This window comes from Podarcis cretensis, assembly GCF_951804945.1.
Source record: "Podarcis cretensis genome assembly, chromosome: 16".
NCBI classification, from domain to species: domain Eukaryota; kingdom Metazoa; phylum Chordata; class Lepidosauria; order Squamata; family Lacertidae; genus Podarcis; species Podarcis cretensis.
The window spans coordinates 40,752,474-40,779,984 of NC_137186.1; the positions used below are offsets into that span (position 1 = coordinate 40,752,474).

At 44.7% G+C, this 27,511-nt stretch overlaps 2 protein-coding genes across 3 annotated transcripts; one reads left to right on the plus strand and one right to left on the minus strand.

The window, feature by feature from the left end:
- Positions 1 to 2,920: 2,920 nt before the first annotated feature.
- Positions 2,921 to 13,185, minus strand: DENR (density regulated re-initiation and release factor). 2 transcript variants are annotated; one of them, XM_079957371.1, is made up of 8 exons: positions 12,982 to 13,185; positions 10,353 to 10,467; positions 9,273 to 9,292; positions 7,770 to 7,854; positions 5,970 to 6,053; positions 4,677 to 4,793; positions 4,152 to 4,291; positions 2,921 to 3,232 (listed from the first exon to the last, which is right to left on the minus strand). In XM_079957371.1, the coding sequence occupies exons 2-8, from the start codon at positions 10,456 to 10,458 to the stop codon at positions 3,188 to 3,190; spliced, it is 597 nt and encodes a 198-aa protein (XP_079813497.1). In that variant the 5' UTR covers positions 10,459 to 10,467; positions 12,982 to 13,185; the 3' UTR covers positions 2,921 to 3,187. The 2 variants fall into 2 exon arrangements, with proteins under 2 accessions (XP_079813497.1, XP_079813498.1); XM_079957372.1 differs by lacking the exon at positions 9,273 to 9,292 and having other exon boundaries at positions 12,982 to 13,184.
- A 939-nt stretch (positions 13,186 to 14,124) lies between these two features.
- GPN3 (GPN-loop GTPase 3) lies at positions 14,125 to 25,890 on the plus strand. Its single transcript, XM_079956222.1, has 8 exons — positions 14,125 to 14,284; positions 15,427 to 15,535; positions 17,128 to 17,295; positions 17,857 to 17,981; positions 19,700 to 19,815; positions 22,030 to 22,126; positions 24,382 to 24,510; positions 25,148 to 25,890. Exons 1-8 carry the CDS (start codon positions 14,237 to 14,239, stop codon positions 25,208 to 25,210), a joined length of 855 nt encoding a protein of 284 aa, XP_079812348.1. The 5' UTR covers positions 14,125 to 14,236; the 3' UTR covers positions 25,211 to 25,890.
- Positions 25,891 to 27,511: the final 1,621 nt, after the last annotated feature.

The following is a 27,511-nucleotide window of genomic DNA, read 5'->3' on the forward strand; positions in this document are numbered from 1 at the left end:
CCAGGTGCTGAGCCACACAGCTTGGGATAGTCATGCCCTGCTTGCTGACTTCCTGTAATGGGCAACTGGTCCACTGTGACAATAGGATGGCTGGATAGATGGGATAGATAGATGGATAGATGGGCAACTGGCCTGATCCAGCTGCAGAGCTCTTCGTATGTTTGTTTCCCACAGTTTTATCCTGGACTAGAATCTCCTCTTCTGCCACAGCTAGAATCTCCTCTTCTGCCACAGCTGTGTTTTAGCACCAGAGCACACGCGGGTGGCGCTGTGGGTTAAAGCCTCAGCACCTAGGGCTTGCCGATCGAAAGGTCAGTTGTTCGAATCCCTGCGGCGGGGTGCGCTCCCGTTGCTCGGTCCCAGCGCCTGCCAACCTAGCAGTTTGAAAGCACCCCCGGGTGCAAGTAGATAAATAGGGACCGCTTACCAGCGGGAAGGTAAACGGCGTTTCCGTGTGCGGCTCTGGCTTGCCAGAGCAGCGATGTCACGCTGGCCACGTGACCCGGAAGTGTCTCCGGACAGCGCTGGCCCCCGGCCTCTTAAGTGAGATGAGCGCACAACCCTAGAGTCGGACACGACTGGCCCGTACGGGCAGGGGTACCTTTACCTTTACCTCACACTGGATTGTACTCCTGTTTAATTAGTAAAAACAAAATAAAGCCCTGGTGGATGCAGCCAAGAGCCCATCTAGGCCAGCACACTGTTCTTACAGTGGCCAACCACAGGCCCATGGGAAGCCCACTTTAGATTCCCAGTAACTAGTATTCAGAGCATGCTTATGAATACCAGTTGCTGTAAAACACAGCAGTGGAGCATCCTGTCACACTCAGGCCCTGCTTTCCATGGGCACCTAGCTGGGCACTGTGAGGAAAGGATGCTGGCATAGATGGGCTCTTGGCTGCATCTGCCAAGGCTCTTGCGTTCAGAGGCATGCTGCCTTCGCAAGCAGAGGTAGAACATAATCTGGAGTGACTATTGCAGACTAGAATTTTGCTTCCTCCTCTGCCAAATACGCTTTAGCTGTTTATGCAGAATCAGAATTTATTCCTAACAGGCAAGCCCTGTTAAAACATGCATTAACCCCACACTGATTTATCCCATATTTTTCTCCAAATTAATTCAAAATGACTGCTACAGGTCAGAATCCACACTTTGCCCATAAGCACAAATACAAATTCACCCCCGATTCCACATCTTTTTAAACAGGAGTGGGAAACCTGTGGCCCATCAGATGATGCTGGAATCCAACTCCCATCAGACTTGGCTAACATGGCCAATGGTCAAGAATGATTGGAACTGTAGCCTAACATCCAGAGGACCACAGGTTTCCTATTCCTGTGTTAAAACCATCCCAGGTAGAGCACACCCCTTCCCACTACACACTTCTTTCCTAACAAACATGTCTTAAACAAATTGATTTATCCCACTTTTGTTTAGAACTGCATTTTTAAACAGGTCATGGTAGCATAGCAGCTGTCTCCCCAAATAGCTCAAGTCACAGAGCAAATAGCTATTTTTCACCAGACTGGTGGAAGGTGTGAAAGTAGAACTGATCTGTGAATTGTGCTTGTCCAAGGCAATACACAGTTCAGGTATTATACGGCAGCTTGATCGCACAACTTTCCCTGAATATATTTGGAATTTAATTTCCAAAAACTGTACTACTATGAGAATGAAATGAAACATAGAGATTAACAACATCTATATATTAAAATTTTGTTTCCAAGGTCCTAATTAAAGATGGAGATAATCCTTTGTTTGACCAGCTTTTGGTCACAGTGTAGAAGGATGCAAACTTTCAGTTCATACACAACTCTTTATCAGACCAAATGTAAAGAGAATTAATTATTCTCTGCAGGGTGGGTAAATATGGCATACTGAAAGACTGCAGCTGTACGCTTTAAGCAGCTGTAAACATAATCATTAAGCACATCCATGTATTATAGTAAACAACACCAGAAAGCACCCAAAAGTTCCATGCCAAGAAAAATCCAAAATGAAAGGAACCAAAAACATATAGTGTAGTACCTCGGTTTTCAGACATCTCAATTGGTGAACATTTTGGTTTTCGAATGCCGAAAACCTGGAAGTATATGCTTCCGTTTTCAACAGTGCCTTGGAAGTTGAACGGGTTCCACTACGTGTTATCTGTTGTTTCTCACAATTTTCTCTATTGAATTGGCAGACCACCCTTTGAGTCTTGGTTTTTGAACATTTCAGAAGTTGAACTATCTTCCGGAACGGATTACGTTCGAAAACCAAGGTACTACTGTATATCAAGAACAGGGGTGCAATAGTGCTTATTTGGCATAATTCATTTTCTTTCTACTAGCTGTGGACAGAAATGAAGGGGTAATCATGGTGTGAAAACCCCAATTCATTTACTGCTGGAAGCCCTCCTCAGGTCTGCAAACCTCTCAAAATTACCTATTTTCAAAAGCCACGTGATGTCAATAGTTATGGAGAACTCCAAATCTTGCTCAATATCCTGTGGCAGGTTAGCTGGTCTAAAGGTATTACTCTACTGTGGCGTGGATTTTTGATTCGCCAGCCAATGTAGTAAGTCCTCAACACTACCCATTCCCTAAACCAACACAGATCTGTCAAGATGATTTTTGAACCCATGTTCAAAAGTTCCTTTCCATAGCCATGAAGGCCAGAATTCTTCTAGTGACTGTGCAGATGCAAAACGCCAAGCACCTTGAAGGCAAACTCTGCACCTACAAACCCAGGAAGGAACAACTGGGTTAGCCTCTTGCAGCACAGACACAAAAAAGAGAGTGCTTTGCAGCACCTCAAAGACAAAAACCAGATTTAAAGTCTACTTTAAATACCTAGTAGATTGAGCCTTGAGAGAATACGTCAGTATTTATGAGGGACTGAGAATTGTGTTAGGAAAAAAAGGAACCGCTTACTTGGGGAGGAACAATAACTTCTTTATTTAAGTCTCTACTTCATGCGGAGGCATGAGTGTCTCACTTCCCCCAGGTTTAAACTTTGGCAAAAATCACAAACAGAAAATAAGCAGCCAATACAGAACAGTGAAAATGCCAACAGTAATAAGGGTGCCCCTTTAACAGTTCTGCTGTCAGGCGAACACACGTAGAAGCCTTGCTTTGGCTACGTTGACTAGAACTTGGTGTTTGTTAGAAGGCAGTGTTGTTTTTCTTCTTTTAAAAAAACAGCATCACTTCTTTACTTCTCCTAGATCTTCAATGCTATCATCATCAACCTGCAAGATACAAAATTCTGTTATCAAAAAGCAACTAAAATCAGTATAAAACCCAACAAGAGAGAAGTTGGTGCAAATGCTAAAGCACTCAATGGATTGTAATTAAAAAGGCCTAAGGTAACAAGGTCAGCTGGTGCTTGAAAGACCACAGTGGAGGCACCTGGCAAGCCTCTCTGGGGCCACACACAAAGAAGTTGCAGCACCTTTCCTTTGAGCTGGGGTGGGAAGCCTCTTCAGCCCAGCAGGTTGGAAACTGAGGACCCTCACCACTGCTTTCTCCCATGTCATCATTGCAGCACAGCTTGAGTTCAAAGCAAGCCAAGCACCACTGACTGGCAGTCACTTCCAAGCCCTGCTTGGATCAGCTACACGGCAGAGCTTCCAGTCAGAAACTCTGGAGTGCTGCCCATCTAGGAACATGTATGACCACAACTAGGCTGCAAAAAATTATGATGGCTCCACACCCAGAGAATCCTGAAAGGAGGGTTGCCATACATCTTGAATTTCCTGGACATAGCCAAAATACTGCAGTCAGAAGCAGTGTCTGGGCAAAAACCGCTAAAATGTTTGGGAAAATCTGGTTGTATGGCAACCCATGTTAGCAGCATTGTTTTTGGCAATGTTCCTTAAAACTAGCTCAAAAACGTCAAAAAATTTTTGGCAACTTTTGTGTCTGGATTTTCACTTTTTGAAATATGGCAACCCTGTTGAAAGTATCATGCAGAGTTATTAGTCTAAATCTGTAGTTAACTTAGCCACCAACTCCTCTTACCAACTCTCACTTTTTCCTCTCACAGACACCTGACAATGTTGCCTGAAGTGTCTTGGTGGTGCAAAACTTAAAAGTTCACAGCGACCAGAAGTTCAATTGGATGCAAGTGGATAAGGAAGGAAATACATGGGGAGAGAAATTATTTACCTCAGGCCACTTTTCCTGGATGACGTCAATGATGTCGTCTGTAAAGTCCCCCTGAATGATTATTTCATCCTCTCCTGTTACTGAGGCACCGCAGGAGAATTTCTGAGCAAAGAACCTTTGTGCTTCCTTAAGGTCTATTTCTGTAGAAAAGAACACAAATAAAACAATACTGAGTTCATCTTTGCTTCTTCTAAGAACAGAACAACAGTCCGCTGGATCAGGCCAATGGCCCATCTAGTCCAGGATGCTGTTCTCACAGTGGCCAAACAATGCCTCTTCTGGGAAACCCACAAGCAAGACCACCTCTCTGCTCCTGCTGTTTCCAGCAACTGGTATTCAGAAGCAGAGCAAAGCCATTATGGCTCACTGACTGCCTTATCCTCCGTTATTTTGTCTAATCCTCTTCTAAAGCCATCACTACCTCCTGGGGTAGCAAGTTCCATTGTTTAACTATGCTCTGCATGGCAAAAAGTTGTTTAAATGTCACAGATACCTCCATGTGAACAAGGCCCTTTCTTGACTCACCAAAAGTTGCAAGACCACACACTCTTGTAACGTATTTCTTCTTTGCTCTAGGAATTTTCGCTATCGTAACTTTTTGTGGTACCGTCTTCTTCTTCTGTTTTATCTGACCTCTTCCACCTAGGAACAAAAATCATTATCAATAAACACCTCAGAACCCACACTTTGCTCTTCAGACTACAGAAACACAAGCGTCAGGGATTGGCTGGGTTTTTTAGTTTCCTATCCCTCCCCCAGCACTGCTGTCCACCACTCCAACACAAAATAGCCAAGACACAGCTATTCCTTTAACATTCCCCTTATTATTACTATTCTATCAAACTCATAAATCATCAGCTAGTTAGACCAAGAATTCCTGAGATGAACCTCCGGCCTCTGGGGTGGGCAGGAGGTGAATGTAGCCCTCCAGACCTCTTCATCTGACCCTCAGGAATATCACAGAATTGGAGAGATGGAAGGGACCCCAAGGGTCCAAACCCCTGAAATGCAGGAATCTCAAGTAACCAAGCGCTGTTTAAAAACCTCCATTGATGGAGAGTCCACCACCTTCCCAGGTAAGACTGTTCCACTGCTGAACAGCTCTTACCATCAGGAAGTTCTTCAGAATGCTTGATCAGAATCTCCTTGCTTGTAACTTGAAATCATTGGTTCGTGTCCTACCCTCCAGAGCAGCTGAAAACAAGCTTGCTCCATTTCCCATGTGACAGCCCTTCAGACATTTGAAGGCAGCTATCATATCACCTCTTAGTCTTTTCTTCTCCAGGCTAAACATACCAAAACTTATTTTTCCCCAGGCCACTCACTCTTTCTCCAGGCATGTCTCTTTAAAGTGTGATAATTTGACTTTCCTGTGGCTCGACTGTGGCCTACCCTAAGAAAGTTAAGAGCCACACCTTTTGCATGACCCACACTTGCCTCTAGCCCCCCCCCCATTTCTGCCCCCCCAATCCTGCCCACTATTAGCATGCAGACCCTGGAAGGTTATTTATTTATCTATTGCATTTATATCCCACCTTTTCTCCCAAGGAGTTGGTGGTGGAGTTGAAGGTGATGTACATAGGTCTCTGCCCCCACATTTTATTCTCACAACAAACCTGTGAGGTAGGGTAGGTTAGGATGAGGGTGACTGACTAGCCCAAGGTCACCCGATGAGTTTCATGACCAAGTGCATACTCAAGCCCTGGTCTCCCAGGTGCTAGCCTGACACTCTAACAACTACACCACCCTGGCTGTGTCCATGAGGGAAATGATGCCCTCAGGCTGAAAAAAATCCCCTGCCCCTGGTTTAGACCTTGCCTCTCTTTTGCTTTTTTTTCTCTTCCTCTTCACCCACTGTTCCTTGTCCTTCTCCAACACCAGATTCTTGTTTAGGAGAATTTTCTGTATGAAGAAAAAATGGTATTAATTAATTGAGCTGGGGGGGGGGGGGAGAAAAGAAATTTGAGTGCAAAGTGACTTTGCAAATAATGGTACTTCAGCTAGACACACACACTCCCACAACAGTGGAACATCAACAGTGACCATCTTGGCTGTAAGTCCTGGAAGACCTGCTTCCCTCCCTTTGCAGATCTCTTCTCGCCTGGCTTGGAAAGGCAGGTCCCTGACTGACTCCAGGTATAAAAGCTGAGGCAGCTGAACAGAATCTTGGGCTGGGGTATTGTTTAGCGGGGGAAGAGTTGCTGCTGTTAATTTTTTGTAGCTTTATTTTTTATTTTATTATTTATGTGAAAATTGTTCAGTTTGATTACCGGTATATTCTTTCTGATGATTTGTTTATTGCTTATGACTACTTTTGTTATGTTTGTAGTTATGAAATTTTTACATGCAGGCAACTCCCATTCTGCGTGTGTTCAAAGAATGTGCAACTGTGCACATGCCCACTGTCGCAAACCCAGAAGTTGCAGGAAAAGTGGGTATAATGGGGTGGAACGGGTTACGCACGCTCCGCAGACACACACTGTGACCCGGAATGTAACCCCCATGCAAAACAGGGGTTGCCTATATGTTGTAAGACGCCTTCAGTTTTAACTTTGGAAAGGTGGCATACAAGTAAAATGATGGATTTACTCCCCAGTAAGCATCCGCCATAGAAAGGAAGACTACCTCTTCTCTAGAAATTGAAGAGAAATTTGGGATAGTGTAACACAGGTTTCGTGGAACATATTCCAGAAGAGTAGTCATGATGACCTGTTGTAGCAAAAACAAGAGTCCTGGGCTACCTTCAAGACTAACTAATTAATTAAGACACAAGCTCTTGTAGATAATCTGTTTAAGCCTTGGTCCAGGTTAGTTGTGCTTAGCAAACCTTCTTTGTCTGTCGCTAATCCAAGCAGAGGGTTGTGGGATACAAGAGGCATGTATCAGCAAATCCAGGAGTAATACACAATTATGTCCAGAGTGAAAGGGGATATGAAGTTTGGAAAGAAGCAGTTAGTTACTACTAGTGAGATATAGCCCACTGAGGGTTTCTGACGCCCTATGTTTCATCAATGGCCAAAATAAAATAGCTATCCTACCTGGGGGGTGTAAATCATGCCATGAAATGTGGAATGCTGGAAGGGAAGTGAGGCAGCCATTAGTGCAGCTGGCACCCTTGACCAACCTGGCACCCTTCAGATATTGTTGGACTACAACTCCCATCAGCCTTGCCCAGCATGTAGTAGTCCACCAACATCTGAAGAGCACCTGGTTGGCAAAGGTTACATCACTGGATGATTGTGTGGAAGGGCTGGATTCAGTTCAGTTCTGGTATTCAGAACATATTCCTGTGATCATAATTTTTCAGCCCCAAGTGTACGCATTTTCCACCTGGTTCTGCTTGGCGGGTCTCAGAGTTCTAGTAAAAGAAAGCATAGATACCACAAGTCTCCCTGCCCCTGCTGCAATAGGGACACTATCCTGGAAGAATTTTGTGCAGTTAAGCTCAGTTCTAATTACAGGTAGTATAATTACAGATAGTTTACAAGTAAAAACGCACATCCTGCTCCTTTTTATATCTGTGGCAAAATTTCCCTCGATTTTATCCTCTCTGGAGCATCTGAACCCTTTTCATTGTCCTGCAACCTCACATTAAAAACAGTACAGAGATCTTCTTACCTACAGTAAGTTTTGCAAACTCATTTGGAAAATTTTTCTCTAGCCATTGCCTACATTTTGCCACATCCGGCATGTATTCGCAATACTGGGGAAAAAGCACACAGAGTAAGTTTGTTAGGTGAGGGAACCCCTCCACAGACACACACATATTTTCACAGGGTATAATAGTAGCATTCATGACAGTGTGCCTGTACAATAAGGGCTGACAAATACTCTGGGTCCAGCATATTTGCCTCTCCCACTCCTGAGCACCATCAAAGGAAGTTCTGCTCCTGATGCCAATTCCCCACCCCACCAGCAGGGGGAAGAGTCTTTACACCAGGGGTCGGCAACCTAAGGCCCATGGGCCGGAAGTGGCCCATGGAGGCCGTTTAACCGGCCCAAGAGCTGTCCCTGAACAGAGCCGCCTGCTCAGCGAGTCCCTGCGCACTGCACTAAACTGGTGCAGAACGACGTGGGGACTCTCTTCCACGGCTCCGGAAATCACTTCTGTACATGCCCAAACGCCAGAAATCGAGTCTGCGCATGTCCACAGCACCAGAAATTGCTTCTGCGCATGCCCGGGAGCCGAAAATCGCTTCTGCGCAGGCGCAATTTTCAGCGTCTGGGCATGCACAGAAGCGATTTCCAGCAACACGGACATGCACAGACGTGATTTCCGGTGTCGCGCTGCACCGGCCCGGCCCACAGAGGATCTCCGCGGGAGTGATCCGGCCCATGCCCGGTAAGCCTTGCCAACCCCTGCTTTACAGAATGCATGGTGAACCTTTGGTCCTCCAGATGTTGCTCAATTACAACTCCCATGAACTCTAGCAAGCATGGCCAATGGCCAGGGATGGTAAGGGTTGTAGTTAGACAACATCTGGGGGGACTTGAAGATTCCCCACACCTGCTTTACAGTAATGGCCGCAGCTCTGTGGAATGCCCTACCTGGTATAACTCACACTCGCTCAATCTTGATATATGTTTTGTTATCCTTGTAAAATTCAATATATATATATAGTTAAAAGGCTTTCGTGCAGGGAGGGAAAGCTAAAAACCAGGGGTGGGGAACCTTCAGGAGCAGGTCTAATTAAGTCCAGCAAAACATGCCCACCTGTCCTTGCACCTGACATCACTGACAGCACTGTGTCTATTGTAATTTTCCCCTCTCTTTTTGCCACTGCTCACTACCAAAATCAGTAAAGTCTTGGACTACCCAGAATATCTAAAGGGGGGGGGGGAGCTGTGACCCACCAAGTATTTGTTAGACTCCAACTCCCATCAGCCACAGCAAGCATGGCCAGTGGTCAGGGACGATAGGAGTTGTATTCCAGCAACCACTTAAGGGCATCATGTTGAAGAATGATGAAAGACACAGAGAGAAAAGAGCAAGGGGCTGATATACTGTCTAGAACATCAGACAAGCCTGGGAAGAAGTGGCACACACTCCAGGCAATTGCCTCATTCCACTGCTTCCATAGGTAGACCAGGCCTAAATCAATCAAAATTAAGGCAACTCACCTCTGTTGGCAATGAGCAGACTGTGGAAAGAAAAAAGAAGCGAGTTTTTTCTCTTTGTTTTCTCTGCAGTTTTCATATTTTTAAAAAATTAACATTTAAGACAAACACTTCTAAATAGTCTATTGATTCCTACTAAGAGGAATTCTCTGAGGAAAAATCAAGGAGGGGCTGCGGCTTAGCAAAAAAGCACCTGCTATGCATGCAGAAGGTCGCCAGCATCTTCAGGTAGGGCCAGCAGTGTCTCCTCCTGTCTGAACGCCTAGACAGCTGCTTCCAGGAAGTGTAAGTAATACTAAATTAGATGGGCCAATGGACTGACTTGGTATATTACAGCTTCCTTTGTTACTCATTTTACACATTAAGCTGACAAAATGATGCCACAGACTTCCTCCAAAGCTATAGCAAAGGACCAAGGAAATAAGAGAGGAGTCCAGGGCAGCAAACAACAAAGCAGTAAAAACAATAACCATTAAAGTAAAATAGATACTTGTTTAAAACTATCAGCAACATACCCTCACACAACTACTAACATCAAGGTTGCAGGAAACAGTATATTTCAGTGATCAAATGCCTGGGTGAACAGGAATGTTTTTAAAATTCCTCTTGAAAGTTCATAATGAGGAAGATAGAAGCACCTCACCAGGGAGGGCATTCCATAAATTCTATTCTTTTATCTTTCCCCTTTTATTTTTTCTTTTCCTCTTGTTGGTTTGTGTTTTTATTTAAATCGTTTATTGGGTATTTGATATTAATCTTTGTAGATCTTTTTTCAAACTTTAATAAAAACTATTGGGGAGAGGGGGGGAGAAGGAGATGGGAGAGGATAATCCCAAGGCTTTTGTGCCGCCAGTCCTCACTATGCTAAATCACGATTTAGTCAAATGTGCAAACTTCATAACTGAGTACAAATCAGGGGATACAAATCACTGATCAAATATACAAAAGTCACAGTGAAAAAATAGTTAGGCTCTCAAGTGTCACAAGACTCCTTTCTGTTTTTTAAATAATCAGCAACTTGCCCTCTTTTGTAAACTATCCTGGGCTGTTATTATTTACAGTAACAATTTGGTTAGTACTTGCCTCCACAGTAGAGAACTCGGAGAGGATAGTCTGCGTCTGGCCTCGCGTGGCACCTTTGGTCTCCTTTACAATCAAGAAGTGCAGACTCAGGTGCATCCATTGCCATATCACAAGTCTAGGAATCACACAAGCAGAGGAGCTCAGTACATATTTCAGCCTTAGAAACCAACGCAAACCAGGGGCGGCAACTGGCATGGCACTGCCATCCTGGCCTCCTTCAGGAGGAAGGGCAGGATATAAATTGAATTAATGTAATAACCGACAACAGGCTGCTCAAGACCAAAGGTGTGGTAAGAGATGGCTGGTTTACTCTGCAATCCTGTATACGGGATTTGGGCCCGAAAAGAGAAGGTGAAGGGAGAAGGTATTGAGCGATGACAGCATAGATGTAAGCGTGCGAGGCAAAGTGAGATTACTGTGGCTGCTGCTACTACCACCAGGAAGCAAAGCACAGATGTGGGAATGGGGAGGTGGATCTGAATTTTTGGGGCAGAGACAGTAGAGAAAGCCAAAGGACTGACACTTGTGTGTCTAAGGAACAGCCCAAGGTACCAGTTTGAATAAGGAGGGGAGATACTGAATGCGAAAGTGGTGGTTATAAATCTGGGTACCAATCTTGAGGCAGGCAAAGCACAGTGGTGGGAGATGAACAAGAATTACTGATTACAAATACCAAGCGTAAGCCAAAAAAGGAGTGTGTGTGGCAACTGAACCAGTTAAAAGAAAGATAGCTAGGGTCCTGGCAAAACAAGGTTTGGGCACTGGGGTGTGTGGTTGTTACAGTATGAGGGAGCTTGGGCCAGGATCTGGGTGGTGTGTGCTAGGTTTTTAATTTGTTTATTTATAAAAAGTTCTATATACCACTTTTTGCACAATGTATTAAAGCAGAATGTAAAGGTAAAGGGACCCCTGACCATTAGGTCCGGACATCTGAAGGCAGCCCTGTTCAGGGAAGTTTTTAATATGTGACATTTTAGTGTATCTTTCATCTTTGTTGGAAGCCGCCCAGAGTGGCTGGGGGAACCCAGCCAGATGGGTGGGGTACAAATAATAAATTATTGTTGTTGTTGTTGTTGTTGTAGCCGACTCTGGGGTTGCGGCGCTCATCTCGCTTTACTGGTCAAGGGAGCCAGCGTAAAGCACGGAAACGCCGTTTACCTTCCCACCGGAGCGGTACCTATTTATCTACTTGCACTTTGACGTGCTTTTGAACTGCTAGGTTGGCAGGAGCAGGGACTGAGCAACGGGAGCTCACCCTGTCACGGGGATTCGAACCGTCAACCTTCTGATCAGCAAGTCCTAGGCTCTGTGGTTTAACCCATAGCGCCACCCACGTCCCATAGCAGAATAGAGTATGATAAAAACAATTTTCCAAACTGCATTACAACAAATCAAGTCATAGAAGAAAGAAATCATGCAATAAAACAAAGTGAACAGAGAGCAAATGGGCCACAATGGGGCACAGGAGGGAGAATTAGCAGTATATAAATTTTCTATAAGTAAATAAATCTGATACTTTTCCTCTTTCCTCTCCATTCCTTTTTCATTTTGCATCATGTCTATTAGGGATTCCCTCAGAAAGGAAAAGCAGAATATAAGCAAGCAATGAACACTGTGGGCCTGCAAACAGGGACTGTTTTGTCTTTTAATATCCCTACAGGAAGCTTATGACTCTGAAATTAAAGTCTAAATCAAGGCAACCAACAGGCTGAGCCAGAATAAGGTTGCAGTCCTAAACCCTTACCTGGTAGTAAGCCCCATTGAATTCAACAGGATTTAATTCTGAGCAGATGCCACTACACTTACAGCATTACGTCATTGTGTAAGGTCATCTGTTTGTTTGTTTGTTTGTTTGTTTAATAAAATTTATGCATGGCTTGATTGTTAAACACCTCAAAGTGGTTTACAGAAAGATGAAACAACAAAAATGAGAAAATTTCACAATCATATTTTAAAACATATGGAGGTTAAAAATACGGACCAAAATCACCTCAACTTTCTATACATCTGGGTAGGCTTGTCTAAAGAAGAATGTGTTCAGCAGATACCAAAAAGAGTACACTGAAGGCGCCTGCTTGATCTCAATAGGCAGGGAGTTCCAAAGTTCTTACAAAAGTGGGACGGGTATTATGTGGCACCTTCAGTGATGCCAATTCCACCAACCAAAGCGGTTTCAATTTAAGCTTCTTCTTCTTGTCTGATATTTCTAAACTGCTTTATAATAGGTTCCATTTCATTCCTCCGTCGCTTCTGCCCACCTCCCCTCTCTCACACTGAGCTCATCAGGAACTGATTTAGGTGGGGGCCAATTCTCCACAGCCACCTGCAGGGCTTCGGGACGCTGGCACCGGAACAGTTGCCCAGGGTGGGGTGGGGGGCAGCACCCAGCCCTGAATGCCGGGCACCAGCAGAGCCATGTTTGCGGGTGGGGTGTCGCCCAAAGGGGTTGCAGGCAGGGCTGCAAGTGCCAACTTTTTTGGGGGGGTGGGGAAGGGGAAGGGAGATGCCAGGGAGGGGCTGGGCAGGTCATGGGGGGAAGGAGCCGTGCCAGCCTCGGGGCTGGGCAGCAGCCGAAGTTTGCCCACCAAGTGCCAAGGGGGAGCCAGCGGGTGGGGGGCGCGTCTCTTACCCGAGGGGGGGCCCTCAGCCGGGCTCTGGGGGGAGGAAGGGGGCGGTGGTTCCTCCTCCTGCCGTTCCCACCCTCCTGAGTGGCACATGCAGCAGCAGCAGCAGCAGCAGCAGCAAGCAGCAGATTCAGGTAGGGACAGGGAGATATCGCGAGAGCCGCCCGCTTCTCGCGAGGTTCCCTCCGGAGAGTCGCCCGGGCTGCCGATGACTCTCGTTCTAGGAGCGGCTCCGCCTTCGCTGCGACTGCGCGGAATGGGCCGGCCCGGCCGCCGTACTCAAGCGAAGCCCGCCCTCCCTCCTCTCCCGCCCACCTTCGGCTGCGTTGCGGCGGTTCGAGCCCCGCCTCGTGTTGCTGGACTTTAGTATTGTGGTTAAAATGTTCTGTGTCGAAATGAACTTTAATTATCTTTGGTTATTCATTGTGTTATTGTCTTCCATTGATCTGGACACTTTTGATCTGATGGTGACTTCGGGCTGATCTAGTGCAAAAATCATGAGGATCCGTGTTTCTGTTTTTGTGCCATTGTGGTACCACGAAAAAGTGGGTGCATGATTTTTTTGATGCTGCCTACAGACTAAGACATGGTCTACAGTATCATGGGAGTTTTATTTAATTTGAAAGAAAAAAATCATATGAATCCATGAGGATCTGTTTAAAATCAGCTGGATCCGCCTTTTACCCGTTTCCCTAATTCAACTCTAAATATGTGTCGAGTTCAATGAAACTTAGTTCCAGGTAAGTGGATGCAGGATTGCAGCCCAGTATAGAAATCCTATGATGCTCCCTGACCCTAGAGTAGATGAGCTCTGTGGGGCTTTACAGGACATTTTTTTAAAGATACATGTGTGTGTATTTCTAAAACCATCATGAGTTTGGTTTTATCACAGAAAGTAAGAGTCCAAAATAAATAATAAAAAATATTTTTTACTTAATCAGAAATCCCTTTTAAGGACTGGAGCCTTATTTGCAAAAAAAACAACAACCAAAAACCCCACCACATTTTCAACCCTCCGGGGCCAAGGCATGAAATAAAACCCCGCCCCGCCCCGTCTTCCACACTCCAGAAGAGCGATCGGGTTTGACTTGCTGCGGTTGAGCCCTTGGGCTTGCCGTACCTGCGGAAGTGACGTAAAGACCATGGAGCCAGGTGCCGCGAGGACAGGAAGTTGAAGCGCGTGCGCGCTACGGGTGGCCCGTTGGGCCAAAGTAGCGGCGCTCGGTCTTTTCGAGGAGCTGCGCTCGAAAGAAGGCCGAGATGCCTCGCTATGCGCAGCTGGTGATGGGTCCTGCGGGGAGCGGGAAGGTGAGTGCGGGCCGAGGCCTCGTGGATACTTTGACTCGAGCCCTGCAAAGGGGCTTCTGGAAGGGCTGCTGCTGCTGCATTAAATTATCCTCTCCAGCTACCCAAAAATGCCGTCCTTGCTATTCACAGCAACTCAGTTTATAACCGATGTTCTTAAAAGCTTATTCTTCTTTTTCTGCCTGTTTAAGGGGTTTTACCCCTCGTTAATCGATTTTCGAATTATTAAATTAACAATATTGAAGCTAACAAGAAGCTAACAAAACAGTTCGTCAAAAAGGGAATACAGAACAGAGCTTGGCAAATAAAGTCGGTGTTGTCTCACCCAGTCTCATAAAGTCACCGTTCCAAAAAGTTGTATGTACAGTATTGATGGCAGACGAAAACCACTTTCAGTCGACTTTACCAAAGTAAAAGCTTCTTAGTATACTTTGGTTTTTAAGTGCTGCTTATTCCTGCTGCTGCTCTTCAGTTGTTTTGGACCACAACTCTCATTGGCTGGGGTTGGCGGTAAAAAAAAACAGTGCAGCGGAAAGAGCAGCAACAATTTAAAGGGATAAAACTGAATGAAAGGGGGGAAACTGGCAGGGATATCATTGCCTAGAAAAAATAATAATGCCTAGAATCTTTTCTTTTAAAGTCCAAACTTGGTGTTAAAAAGATAGCCAAAGGCAATCCAAACTGGTGGAAAGAATTCCATAAATAGGGTGGCAGCACTGAGGAAGCCTTCTCCACAGTTCTCACCCATCTGGCCTCACATGGTAGAGACACACAGATGAGGCCTTGGATGTTCTTGTCACATGGACATTCTGATGTAGAGGCAGCTGTTTCTTCAAAGCTTTTCAGAATACCCATTTTCTCTGTAAAATTAATAACCATGGTGCTATTCATAAAATTTAAACAAAATTCCTGTAAAACCGTCTGATCATGCCTATTAGGGACCCAGACAGATTGTGCTCAGTGTTATTCTATGGAAAGCAAATGACTAATGGGTCATAGTTCATTGCCCCATGTTCCAAAGGAGACTGTCGGCAGAGATGTCTCAATTATTTCCTCTCCTCAGATGTTGGATTCCTGCCCACTGATAGAAACTCTCCTTGTGACTTTTGCTAGTTTGTTAATGCTCTGGATTTTTTAAATTCCAGAGCACTTACTGTTCCACCATGGTCCAGCACTGCGAAGAACTGAATCGCTCGGTCCAGGTAGTGAACCTTGATCCCGCTGCAGAACACTTTGACTATGATGTCATGGCAGGTAAGGCCAAGGCTTGAAGCATGCAGCGGGTCATGGATGCTTTAGTTGAGATCCCTGCATTGCAGGGGGTTGAACTAATGGTTCTATGATAAGCAGAGGCTTGCTGAATTCTGTTCTCACAGGATGAGTGCAATAACAGCCTCGCACTCAAGTTCCCCAACAGCTGGTATTTTCTGCAATGCCCCTCCCTGCACACACAGACCACTCACATGGGAATCTCTGGAATCTTCCACCTCCCACATGTTGCAGCTACTGAGCACCCTTTTCACTTTTTCTGCCCAATTATGAAGCCACCACCCCCTCTTATTCTACAGCCCTTCTAATACTCTCACTTTCGTCTTCACCTCCATGCCTCCTTTTTTTCACAACTCCCCTTTGCACACCCCCGTTTTCACCTTCAGCCCCTTTTTTCTCCCTCCTGCTGCTTCCTTATCTCAATTCCCACTTGTACACAGACCACTATCATTACCATGCTGCCAACTCTCCTATTCTGCGGCCCCTTTTGCACACACACCCATGATAATACATGTTATTGTATATTTAAGATGAATAGCATCTTTAGTGCAAGCCTGTCAGTTAGCTTGTTTGGTTAGAGGTTATATTTTGTTGATGTACATGTTTAGGTGTTTGGTTGTTAATGAAATATCTCTGCTAAATCATTTCATTGAATCTGGAACTGCATGTTGTAGATAACACATGGTATCAGGAGTAAAATATGTTGTGTGAAGGTACTAAGGAATATTTGAGGGCTCCATATCCTTTATCTCTCTCATATGAGGCAGCTGAGAAATGGCAGGGGGAGACAGTTTAGTACAGTTGGACATTGAGGTCATCCTCCGAGGGTCTTTGCTGGTTCCCTCACTGCGAGAAGCAAAGTTACAGGGAACCAGGCAGAGGGACTTCTCGGTTGTGGCACCCTCCCTGTGGAACGCCTTCCCTTCAGATGTCAAGGAAATAAATAACTATCTGACTTTTAGAAAACATCTGAAGGCAGCCCTGTCTAGGGAGGTTTTTAAGCATTGATGTTTTTATTATATTTTAGATCTGTTGTTAACAACAACAACAATCAGAAGGGACGGACACTGATATATTCCTCTTCATTTCTCCTTGTTGCTCCTTCACAGCACTCCAAATGCCCCCTTAACCCCATCCACTTCCACTTGCCTCCTCCCCAATTCCTTCTCTTCAGCTTTCTTCTCCATCTAAAGAGCCTTAAAACACACTCTCTCTAACACACACACATACACACACACACCCCTTCCTCCCACATGCCCCCTCGTTCTGCCAAATGCCACATTTTCCTTTACCCACTTCCAACTTCCCTTTCTCATTCCTCCTTTCTCTTCCCCACTCACCAGCTGACTAAAACTGTCATGCACAGAGAAACCCTTCTCCCAAGTCATTTACTACAGACATGAGGTTCCTCCTCCTCCTTCCCGCCCCTGCCTTTTGTATTTTGTATTTTTATTTGTAAGCCACCTTGAGTTCTGGTCCAGGGAAAAGGCAGGATATAAAAAAATATAATGCACACGCGAGAGAGAGAGAAATCAAGCAAAACTGTTGTGTCCCCCCCTTTTTTTGTTTTGTTTCAGATATCCGGGAATTAATTGAAGTGGACGATGTCATGGAAGACAATTCTCTAAGGTTTGGCCCCAATGGTGGCTTAGTATTTTGTATGGAATACTTTGCAAGTAACTTTGACTGGCTGGAAGGATGTCTTGGCCACGTGGAAGACGATTATATACTCTTTGATTGCCCGGGTGAGCAAATAATTTTAAAATAACAAAACAAAAGCTTAGTACAGTTGGGGGAGCCCTAGTACACACACTGTGGGGGAGGAACCACTGCTTTGCAGCAGAGCCCTTGGAAGCCCCTCCAGGCCCTGCCTCCTTCCACTAGTGCAACCCCTCCCTCAGCTCTGTTCTGCACCCTCCTTAGGTGCTTTTACCTGGGTGGAATTGTGAGCGTTCCTCTTGCTTGCCTGAACGGAAAAAGATCTGGTGTGGTGGCGGGTGTAGGAGCTTTAGAAACCCAATTTGGCTTTTTTGTGACTAGAATGTCACCTGCTCTATAAGGGTAAAATTCATGCCTGCTGCTCTGAGTCCGGGCCCCACTTGCTTTCGCCTTTGTCTTTAAGCCACTGTCATTTTTGTCTATTTCTGTTTTCAGTTCTTAATTACATATTGTTGTTTTTATTGGTCTCAAATAGGTTGGCTGTTTAAAAAATGAAGAAGTTTAGCTACCTTGAACCTTTTATGGAAGGGCAGGGTGCAAGTCCATGAAATGAATACATTTCTTAAAAGTTGTGACCCCTTCCTCAGGTCAGATTGAGCTCTACACACACCTGCCAGTGATGAAGCAGCTTGTCGAACAGCTTCAGCAGTGGGAGTTCCGCGTCTGTGGCGTTTTTCTCGTTGATTCTCAGTTTATGGTGGAATCCTTTAAGGTAACTTATAATTCTGCCCACCCCCAACAAGTGACAAATCTAGCCACCCCCCTTTTTTCTTTTTAGAGTCTTAACACAATTTGGCATCTAAATATGACTCTTGAGGCAAATTAACCTGCTGTCTTAACCATCTGGCTGCTTGCTTTCTTGTATTGCTGTAGCAACTGGATTTCTGGACAGTGGAAGACTTTGCGCTGGTTCAAGTGGAGCCCTAATCTCCCCCCCCCCCCCCGCTGGGCCAGTGCTACAAAAAATCTCACTGCACCATTCAGACACCAGTTGATGAGAACATAAATAAGAGCAATGCAACTGGTTTTGCCTCAAGGCCTATCCTTTTCCCACAGTGGCTTACCAGATGCCTATGGGAAGGAGACTTGTAAGCAAGACCTGGGAGCAGCAGCCCTCTTCTCCATATGTGATTCCCAGCAACTGGAATCATAGAGTTGGAAGGGGGGGTGTTGGTTTCTGCTCTCTTCACTGTGCAGCGAAGTGCTTGTCACGAGACAGGTGTTTACATTCCACAGACAGCATTGCTGTTGGGTTTCTCACGGGAAAGGGAGACTGGATGTGACGTACACTGGTTTCCTGTTTTTCACTGTTCTCTCAGTGTTTTTTCTCTCCGTGCTTCAGAGGAGAGAGGATGCTTTTTCTGCTCCGACAGAGGCAAGATGTTTTTCTGTAATCTACCAGCTTTGAAATGTAAATAAAGCAATATAGAGCATGTTGGCACGTATTCCTCATCATTCCGCTGTGCACTTGGGACACTACAAATCAACAGGGGGACCCTGAGAATCATCTAGTCCAACCCCTGGGAATATGCAGCTGCCCATACGGGGATTGAACCTGCAACCTTGGTGTTATCAGCACCACACTCTAACCCAGGGGTCAGCAACCTTTTTCAGCAGTGGGCCAGTCCACCGTCCCTCAGACCATGACTATACTTTGAAAAAAAATATGAACAAATTCCTATGCCCCACAAATAACCCAGAGATGCATTTTAAATAAAAGGACACATTCTGTTCATGTACAAAAAAACACTGATTCCCGGACTGTCCGCGGGCTGGATTGAGAAGGCGATTGGGCCATATCCAGTCCATGGGCCTTAGGTTGCCTACCCCTGTTCTAACCAACTGAACTATCCCGCCTCTGATATTGGAAGTAGTACATAGCCTTATCTTCCATGAATTTGCCTAACCCCATTTTAAAGCTGATAGCCATCACTTCCACTTTTGGGGAGTGAATGCCATAGTGTAACTATTGTGAACAATTGCCTTCTTTTGTGTCTCCTAAATATTCCAGCATTGAGCTTCATTTGGTTCTGGTATTATGGGAAAGTGTGGAACTTTTCTCTATCAGCTTTCTCCACATGCATAAGTCAGATGGGCAGCGTACAAATAATAACATCATCATTATTATCATCCTCTTACTTGCCTGTTCTCTAAACTGCAAAGTACCAATTTTTGTAAGCTTTCTTCACAGGGGAGTTGCTCCACCCCCTTGATCTTTCTGCTTGCCCTCTTCTTCACCCTTTCCAGCTCTACAATATCCCTGCCTTCATCTATCCCTTGCGACCTCCAGATGCCACCTATTTCACCCTGCTGAATGGCTGGCCTGAGACATCCCTGCAGCAGCGGTTAAACAGGTGGCATTTTCGGAACGGGGCACCTTCACATCTCTTCTCAAATTCTGTTCATTTTTGTGTGTTTCCCTCTCGCTAGTTTATTTCCGGAGCCATGGCTGCCCTGAGTGCAATGATATCACTAGAGATTCCCCAAGTCAATGTCATGACAAAGATGGACTTGCTGAGCAAGAAAGCCAAAGCAGAAATTGAAAAGTAAGCATGTGGAAATGCGGCCTTTTTGCCTCAATGCTGTGGGGCTAGATCTCATGTTTTATTATTTATGAAAATTACACACTGCCTCATATTTCAAAGAAAATCTCTCAGTGGTTTGTAACATCCTAAAAATGTCGGAAATAAAAGTCAAATACCAAAATACAGCAGCATAGATATCAGTTATGTAAAATATCCTCTTAAATAGTAATATAAGATGAAACAAATAAGATATGGGGAACACAGTAACAACTAGCAGACCCAGAGTACCACAGAGACAACCACCCACCAAATACAGAAGACTCTGTTTGTAGGTAGAAGCAGCACATTCAATTCTTCCACAATCTCAAAGCCTCCCTCATCATGCTCTGGATGATATCCTGGCATGAGGCTCAGGCTGCCCTATTTACCACATGTTTGGCAGAAAAGCTAAGTGTTTAAGGTGACTCTTAACTGGAAAAAAATTAATGGTTAAGCGATGCAATAATAAAAAGGCAAAAGAAATGAGATGAGAAGGAGAAAAAAAGTACTGTATTTTTCCGTGTATAAGACTAGGTTTTTTTCTTAAAAATAATGTCCAAAATTTGGGGGTGTCTTATAAAGGTGGTCCATCTCCCCCATTTTCTTAAATCAGAGTCCCCAAAAATTGGGGGCATCTTATAGATGGAAAAATATGGTAATTCCCATCCTTCTTTGTATATAGCAAAGTTTATATAATTGAGACCTATCTGGGAAGGAAGGGACTGAGTGGCAGTTTCCAGTCCCGAGCAAGTTCAATTCTCGGCATCTCCCAGTCAGGCTGGGAATGGCCCCTGCCTGAAACCCTAGACAGACACTGCCAGTCAGTGTAGACAGTGCTAAGCTAAATGCACCAATGACCCTGTCTTAGCATATGACAGCATATTCCTAACCTCTCCCTACCAACTCCCATCAGCTCCACCTTCCAGAACTGTCCAGCCACACTAGAAGACTTGAGTTCAGCTTCCAATGAATGGAGGAAACTGCATTAATGGAAGGGAGGCGTGAAGATGTTCCCTACCCCAAAATAAAAATGAATAAAATAAAAAAAGTATCGGAAGAGCAGAAAGGGCTAGTTTCTTGCCCTTCAGATGTACCGTATTTTTCACTCCATAAGACGTACCTGACCATAAGACACACCTAGTTTTTAGAGGGGGAATGCAAGAAAAAAAAATTCTTTAAAGGGAGCGCTGAGCAGAGCCTGTATGCACACCAGGCTCTGCTCAGTGCTCCCTTTCACGAGCCGCGTGTGTGCGGCGCTTGCAGGCTTTTCCCCAAGGAAAGTGCGGCTCTTGGGGGCTTTTCCGGGAGGTGGGGGAAGGGACTGAGGGGCTAAGCCAGAAGCTAGAACAGCGAGAGGGAGCGCTGCGCAGTGATCCCCCTTGCTGTTCTGGCTTCTGGGATAGCTGCGCAGCCTGCATTCGCTCCATAAGATGCACACACACATTTCCCCTTACTTTTTAGGAGGGGAAAAGTGTGTCTTATAGAGCGAAAAATATGGTAGTTGGACTAACTCCAGCTAACATAGCCAGTGTTTGGGAATGATGGGAGCTGGAGTCCAACGGCATCCAGAGGGCAACAGGTTAGCCACCTGGAGATACAGAACACCTTCATACATGTGGTGGAGGTTGACATCTGGTGCCACTCACAAAATGTCCAGGGTTGGGTTCTTAGCCCTGTGACAGCTTGCAGTGGTTTGTGTACCTGATCCTGTGCACAATTATTTGTGAGGGGAAACGGCCCTGGATTGCCGCTTAGGGCGGGGACAAACTTCTGGGATCTACTTACATGTTTGTTTGTTTACTAGAACGCCAAGATCTGCTGAAGCAGAGTCATTTGTCAAAGATGTACAGTTAGAATCCAAGCAGGTTGCTTGTGGTATCAGAACTGAGCTGAGCTCGCAGTTCCATCTCACACACATTCACACAAATCCGCTCTTGACTAGCACCCTTCATTTCAGCTGCCTGACTTAGGTGGGGAAAGTTCTGTTAGCTGCTGGGAGTTGTAAACGCTTGCTGATTAACTGCAAATCACCCAGAGATCTACCAAAAGCTCCTCATCGACTTCTTCCCCTGTGTCAGGGAACACAAACGGAAATTTTGGAGAGGGGAGTAACTAGTATAAGGCACAGCTAATGGACAGTTAGTATGAAGATCTTCTCAAACTGCTGTGTTTAACTTTTCAACCAACACCTTTCAGGTATCTGGACCCTGACATGTATTCTACCCTGGAGGATTCTACAGATTTGCTCAAAAGCAAACGGTTTAAGAAGCTAACTCAGGCGATCTGTGGGTTGGTAAGTTGATGTGTTTTAAGATCCAGCAGTGGAAAGTAGTACAGTTATAGCTCTGCAGTTGATACCTTAAAATTGCCACCTGCAATAACCCAATGCAGTAGCTTCTAGTTTTTGTTTTTTCTAGTTCTTCCTTTGCAGCTCTGGCTTTAATTTAAGCCACAGCTACAATGGAAGATTCCTGTTTCACAATTTTCCTGTTTCATCCACACCAAGAAACTGTGGTTAACGACTTCCGGTCGGATCGCAAGGTGGAAACAGGCAAGTTTTCCCTCGGGAGAGGGAAACCTGCTCCAAAGAGGCAAAAGGGGGTGCTACAAGGGCGCCGTAACCCCCCAAAAACCGTTGAAAGGAGATTCAGTGGATCAGGATCCCAGCGCTGTCAGAAGAGCAATTCCCCTGGCCATCAGGTATCCCCTTTTAGAGGAGACGAGAACGGTGGGCAGAAGGGCCGACAGCGGGACGCCATTGCCAGCCTCCAGGAGCGAAGCCCCGAGCCTTCCCACTGGAGCGATCGGCTTTCCAAATTAAAGAAATTGAATTGGTAACTATAAAAAAGGATTAAAAATAACAGATTCGGATCTAATTTGATGTAAACAAGGGATAAACAGGAGGTCAACCTTCTCTGAACTCCGGAGAACACACAAAGACTATTTACAGAGCGAACGGAATCGTGAATAAAAAACAAACGGGGGTTGTTTTCGGCAAAAAAGATCTATCCCCTGTGCTGATGTATAAAAGGGGGTAGAAGATATATTTTTATTTCCCCTACTTCGATTGAGAGATACATTAGAACGTTGAAAAAAGGATCCCGGGAGTGGAGTGTTTTACATTACTTTCGATTTCAAAAAGAACTGCGCAATGAGTTTTGAAACTCCATTTCTTATTTATAATTTTTACTCTCGCCCTTGAAACGATTTAGACAAGGAAGAGAAGAATTTTTTTTAGTGACTGATTTGGTTGGACTGAGGATTACAGTGGATTTGAGCTTAGTAAAAGTACTTTATATTTTACTTTGATGGAGGGAGAAAGAAAGACCGCCCCTCTTTATTTCCTTTGCTAAAGGGAACAAAGAACCGCCATTTTAAGAGACTTTAGAGAACTGGGATTTGTTTTGTTTTTTCTTTTTTCATTCCTCTTTTCTCCTTTGTGATTACTGTCTTTTCCTGCAACAAGCAGTGGGGGTTACAACCTTCTTTTTGGGAACTTATAACATCTGTTATCCAAAGGAGAGCTTGGGACTGACTGAAGGTTGGGGATTTGAAGGTCCTGAAGATTATAATTTTGAAAGTTGGATTTTTTTGTCTTTGTTTTATAGTCGGAAGTGGATTACAAATATATTGGTGGAGTGGGACACAATTACAAATAACCAAACATTGGATTTGGCCATCCAAGAGGCGGAAAAAAAGAAGAAATTAAATATATTTAATTATATTTTTTGTTTCTATTTTAAGTGACACAAAACCACCATTGCATTAATTAATTCGATTGGAGAGGTTTCGAGCGCCCCCTGGTGGATTTTTATTGTTATTGACATTAAATTATATAATCAGTGAACATTTGATCAACTCCCCCTGGTGGACAAATTTAGTGGTACAACTCATTTTTTTTATATATAGTTTCGAAATGGCGTATACACAAAAGAAAGGAGAAGGCACACCAGTAGAAAGGAAAGGCTCTAGGCAAGAATCTGATCTTAAAGGAGATTTAATTAAGATGTTTACTGAACTTAAATCTGAGCTTAAATCAGAAATACATAAAAGTGAAAAGAATATTGAGACAAAATTGGAACAAGTGGATAAAAAAATAGATGTGACGGTGGAAAAAATAGATAAAACTATTAATGAAATTAAGGGCCAGATGAAAGATATGGCAAAAAGGACACAAAATCTGGAAGAGGGGGCTAAAAAGAATAAAATGGAGATTAAAGAATTGAAGAAGGGGGAGGAAAAAATTAAAGCAGAGGTGTTAGAGGTTAACAAAACTCAGGAAGAACTGTGGGATGCTATTGCAATGAATGAATTGAGACAAAGGGAGGAGAGAAGAAGGTGGACATGCAAACACAAGGGTCATTCATAACCTGGCTTGATTCACAATACAGTTGTCGGCCCATTGCCTATTAAAGCAGACTGTATCAGCATTAGTTGCCTCTCCCACTTGTAAAGCACTCTCGGGCTAAGCGTTTTGCTTGTTAACTGTTGCTGCTTGAAGTCGTTGCCACTCACTCTCTCCACATCTGTTTATTGCCTCTTTTTTAGATTGACGACTACAGCATGGTCCGTTTTTTGCCATTTGATCGCTCCGATGAGGAAAGCATTAATATTGTACTGCAGCACATAGACTTCTCCATTCAATATGGGGAGGATCTGGAGTTCAAAGAGCCAAAGGTAAAAAGTTCCAAGGTCCTCCTGCAACATTAGCTAGGCTTCAGCCAGCCTTGAACATTAATACCACAAATCTGCCCTTAACCATTGTGGCTAGTAGACATTGATATGATCTCTCTCCAGTACTGGCCACGCCCAGGAGGGGTGACCTTGTGCCAAGGTAGACCTCAGTCTGAAAAGGGTTAGCTGCTGTTCGATTGGGGGGGGTTAACCTGAATAACCTTGAGTTGCCCCCTAAAAAGCACAGTCTCATGCATGAAGTGCCATTTTGTTCAGTGGAGTTTATTCCCAGATATGCATGTATAGGGTTGCAATGAATGAAGGCTGACCCAAATTGTGGGTGTTGCATCTTATTTCGGGGTCCATTCAGTATGTTCTCCATCTTCTTTAAATCTTGTCAAATGGTGAGAGAGACAAAAGAAAAGACAACCTATCACCATTTTCAGGTAGAAATATTTACTCTGGTGTCCTCACTGTGGATTATGGACCATAAGAAATTTTGTGTGTGTGTGTCGGGGTTGTTATTTTCATGAGGAAAGATTACAACAGGGTTTCTTCCTTTTTTTGACAGCGTGTGTATCTTTTGCTGTCTTGAACTACTCAAAATGTTAAAGGTTTGTGTGTGTTTTTCCCCCAACAGGAAAATGAGGAAGATAAATCATCTGCATTTGATGAATACTTCCAAGATCAAGTGGACGAATGAAGATTTAAGGGGTTATTTTGTAAAAAGAAAAAGGACTATTCAGATTTTCTATGCATTGTGGATTATGGACCATAAGAAATTTTGTGTGTGTGTGTCGGGGTTGTTATTTTCATGAGGAAAGATTACAACAGGGTTTCTTCCTTTTTTTGACAGCGTGTGTATCTTTTGCTGTCTTGAACTACTCAAAATGTTAAAGGTTTGTGTGTGTTTTTCCCCCAACAGGAAAATGAGGAAGATAAATCATCTGCATTTGATGAATACTTCCAAGATCAAGTGGACGAATGAAGATTTAAGGGGTTATTTTGTAAAAAGAAAAAGGACTATTCAGATTTTCTATGCATTGTATTTTGAAAACAACAAACTGCTTTATAAATCTCAGGCAGCAATTGAAGTAGGGGCATTTCCCCCCACTGCAAAGCGTTTTAATATGTGTATGTGTGTGTAATACATTAAGTGTATATAATGCCACTTCACACAGTTGTATTATTTGTAGAAGTTACTAGGCAAAGAAGGGGCATCATGAGAAATAAATTATTGACTCTCTGCATTTCTTGGTTGCTTTCTGAGCTACAAAAAAGATGGGGCATTTTCATTTTAGCCTTGTAACCATTGATGGTGGTATTTACTTAAGCAACCAGAGCAAATATGTACAAATAAATTGGGAGTGTGCTTAATCTGAACTGAACTGCAGTGCTGTGGTCTTGCTGCTCAGCACTGCCTTCCTGTGCTTTGTGAAGGACAGCAGCTTTTAACAAAAGAATTCTCATGTATGTTCAGGTCATTCCCTCCATGGCCTATGTTGAAAATTAAGACAGAACTTTCCCTCTCCTTGTTGTTGTTGTTGTTTAGTCGTTTAGTCGTGTCCGACTCTTCGTGATCCCATGGACCAGAGCACGCCAGGCACTTCTGTCCTCCACTGCCTCCCGCAGTTTGATCAAACTCATGCTGGTAGCTTCAAGAACACCATCCAACCATCTCATCCTCTGCCATCCCCTTCTCCTTGTGCCCTCCATCTTTCCCAACATCAGGGTCTTTTCCAGGGAGTCTTCTCTTCTCATGAGGTGGCCAAAGTATTGGAGCCTCAGCTTCACGATCTGTCCTTCCAGTGAGCACTCAGGGCTGATTTCCTTAAGAATGGATACGTTTGATCTTCTTGCAGTCCATGGGACTCTCAAGAGTCCCTCTCCTTAGCCTCCAGTAAAACAGGGGTGGAGGAAACTTGTTGCCATACAGATGATGTTGGACTTCAACTCCCATCATCTCCTGTCTGGTCATCCTGTCTGGGGCTCAGGGGGTTGGAATCCAGCAACATCTGGGGGAACACAGACTTTCCATGCCTGCACTAAAAATTATTTCCCACAATCCAGCAGAAGCAGTTCCTGCATTAACTATCTTTTTGCTGCTTCTGCATGCCTGGGAAGCAGGAATATGTTGTTGCATCCTAGGCTATCTGGTGCACGCCTAGCTAGGCGTAAGTTCCATTGAACTCCATGGGGCTTCCTTTTGAGTAGACCCAGAAGGCTGCATTGATAAGTCAATAAAGAGGTCAGTGTAAAGTACCATCTTAGGCTGGACTCTGGAACAGGAAGGGCTGTGTCAGAAATGCTGTAATGGCCTTCAGTAAGCCCCACTTTCCAACCTCAAGGCACCTCCTTCCCCACTTATAGATAGGTGGGGAATAATAACAGTGCCCTACCTTACAGGGCAGGACACGGGTGGCGCTGTGGGTTAAACCACAGAACCTAGGACTTGCCTAGGACTTGTAGGTTCAAATCCACGTGACGGGGTGAGCTCCCGTTGCTCTGTCCCTGCTCCTGCCAACCTAGCAGTTCCAAAGCATGAAGTGCAAGTAGATAAATAGGCACTGCTCCAGCGGGAAGTTAAACGGCATTTCCGTGTGCTGCTCTGGTTCGCCAGAAGCGGCCTAGTCATGCCGGCCACATGACTCGGAAGCTGTATGCCGGCTCCCTCGGCCAATAAAGTGAGATGAGCGCCACAACCCAGAGTCGTCTGCGACTGGACCTAATGGTCAGGGGTCCCTCTACCTTTACCTTTAAGCCCCACTTTGCCAACCTCAAGGCACCTCCTTCCTCACTTATAGATGGGCAGGGAATAATAACAGTGCCCTACCTTACAGCGCAGGCACGCCAACTCCTAGGGGCCAATACAGTTTCAGCCCCCCCCCCTGTATTTTTTGAGGCATTTAGCTCTGCCACCTGGCTCCTTGCAGCGTACAATGTCAAGGTGGCCATGCGATGACGTCATGATGTTGCACGGTGTCAATCCGCTTCAGAGGATGAC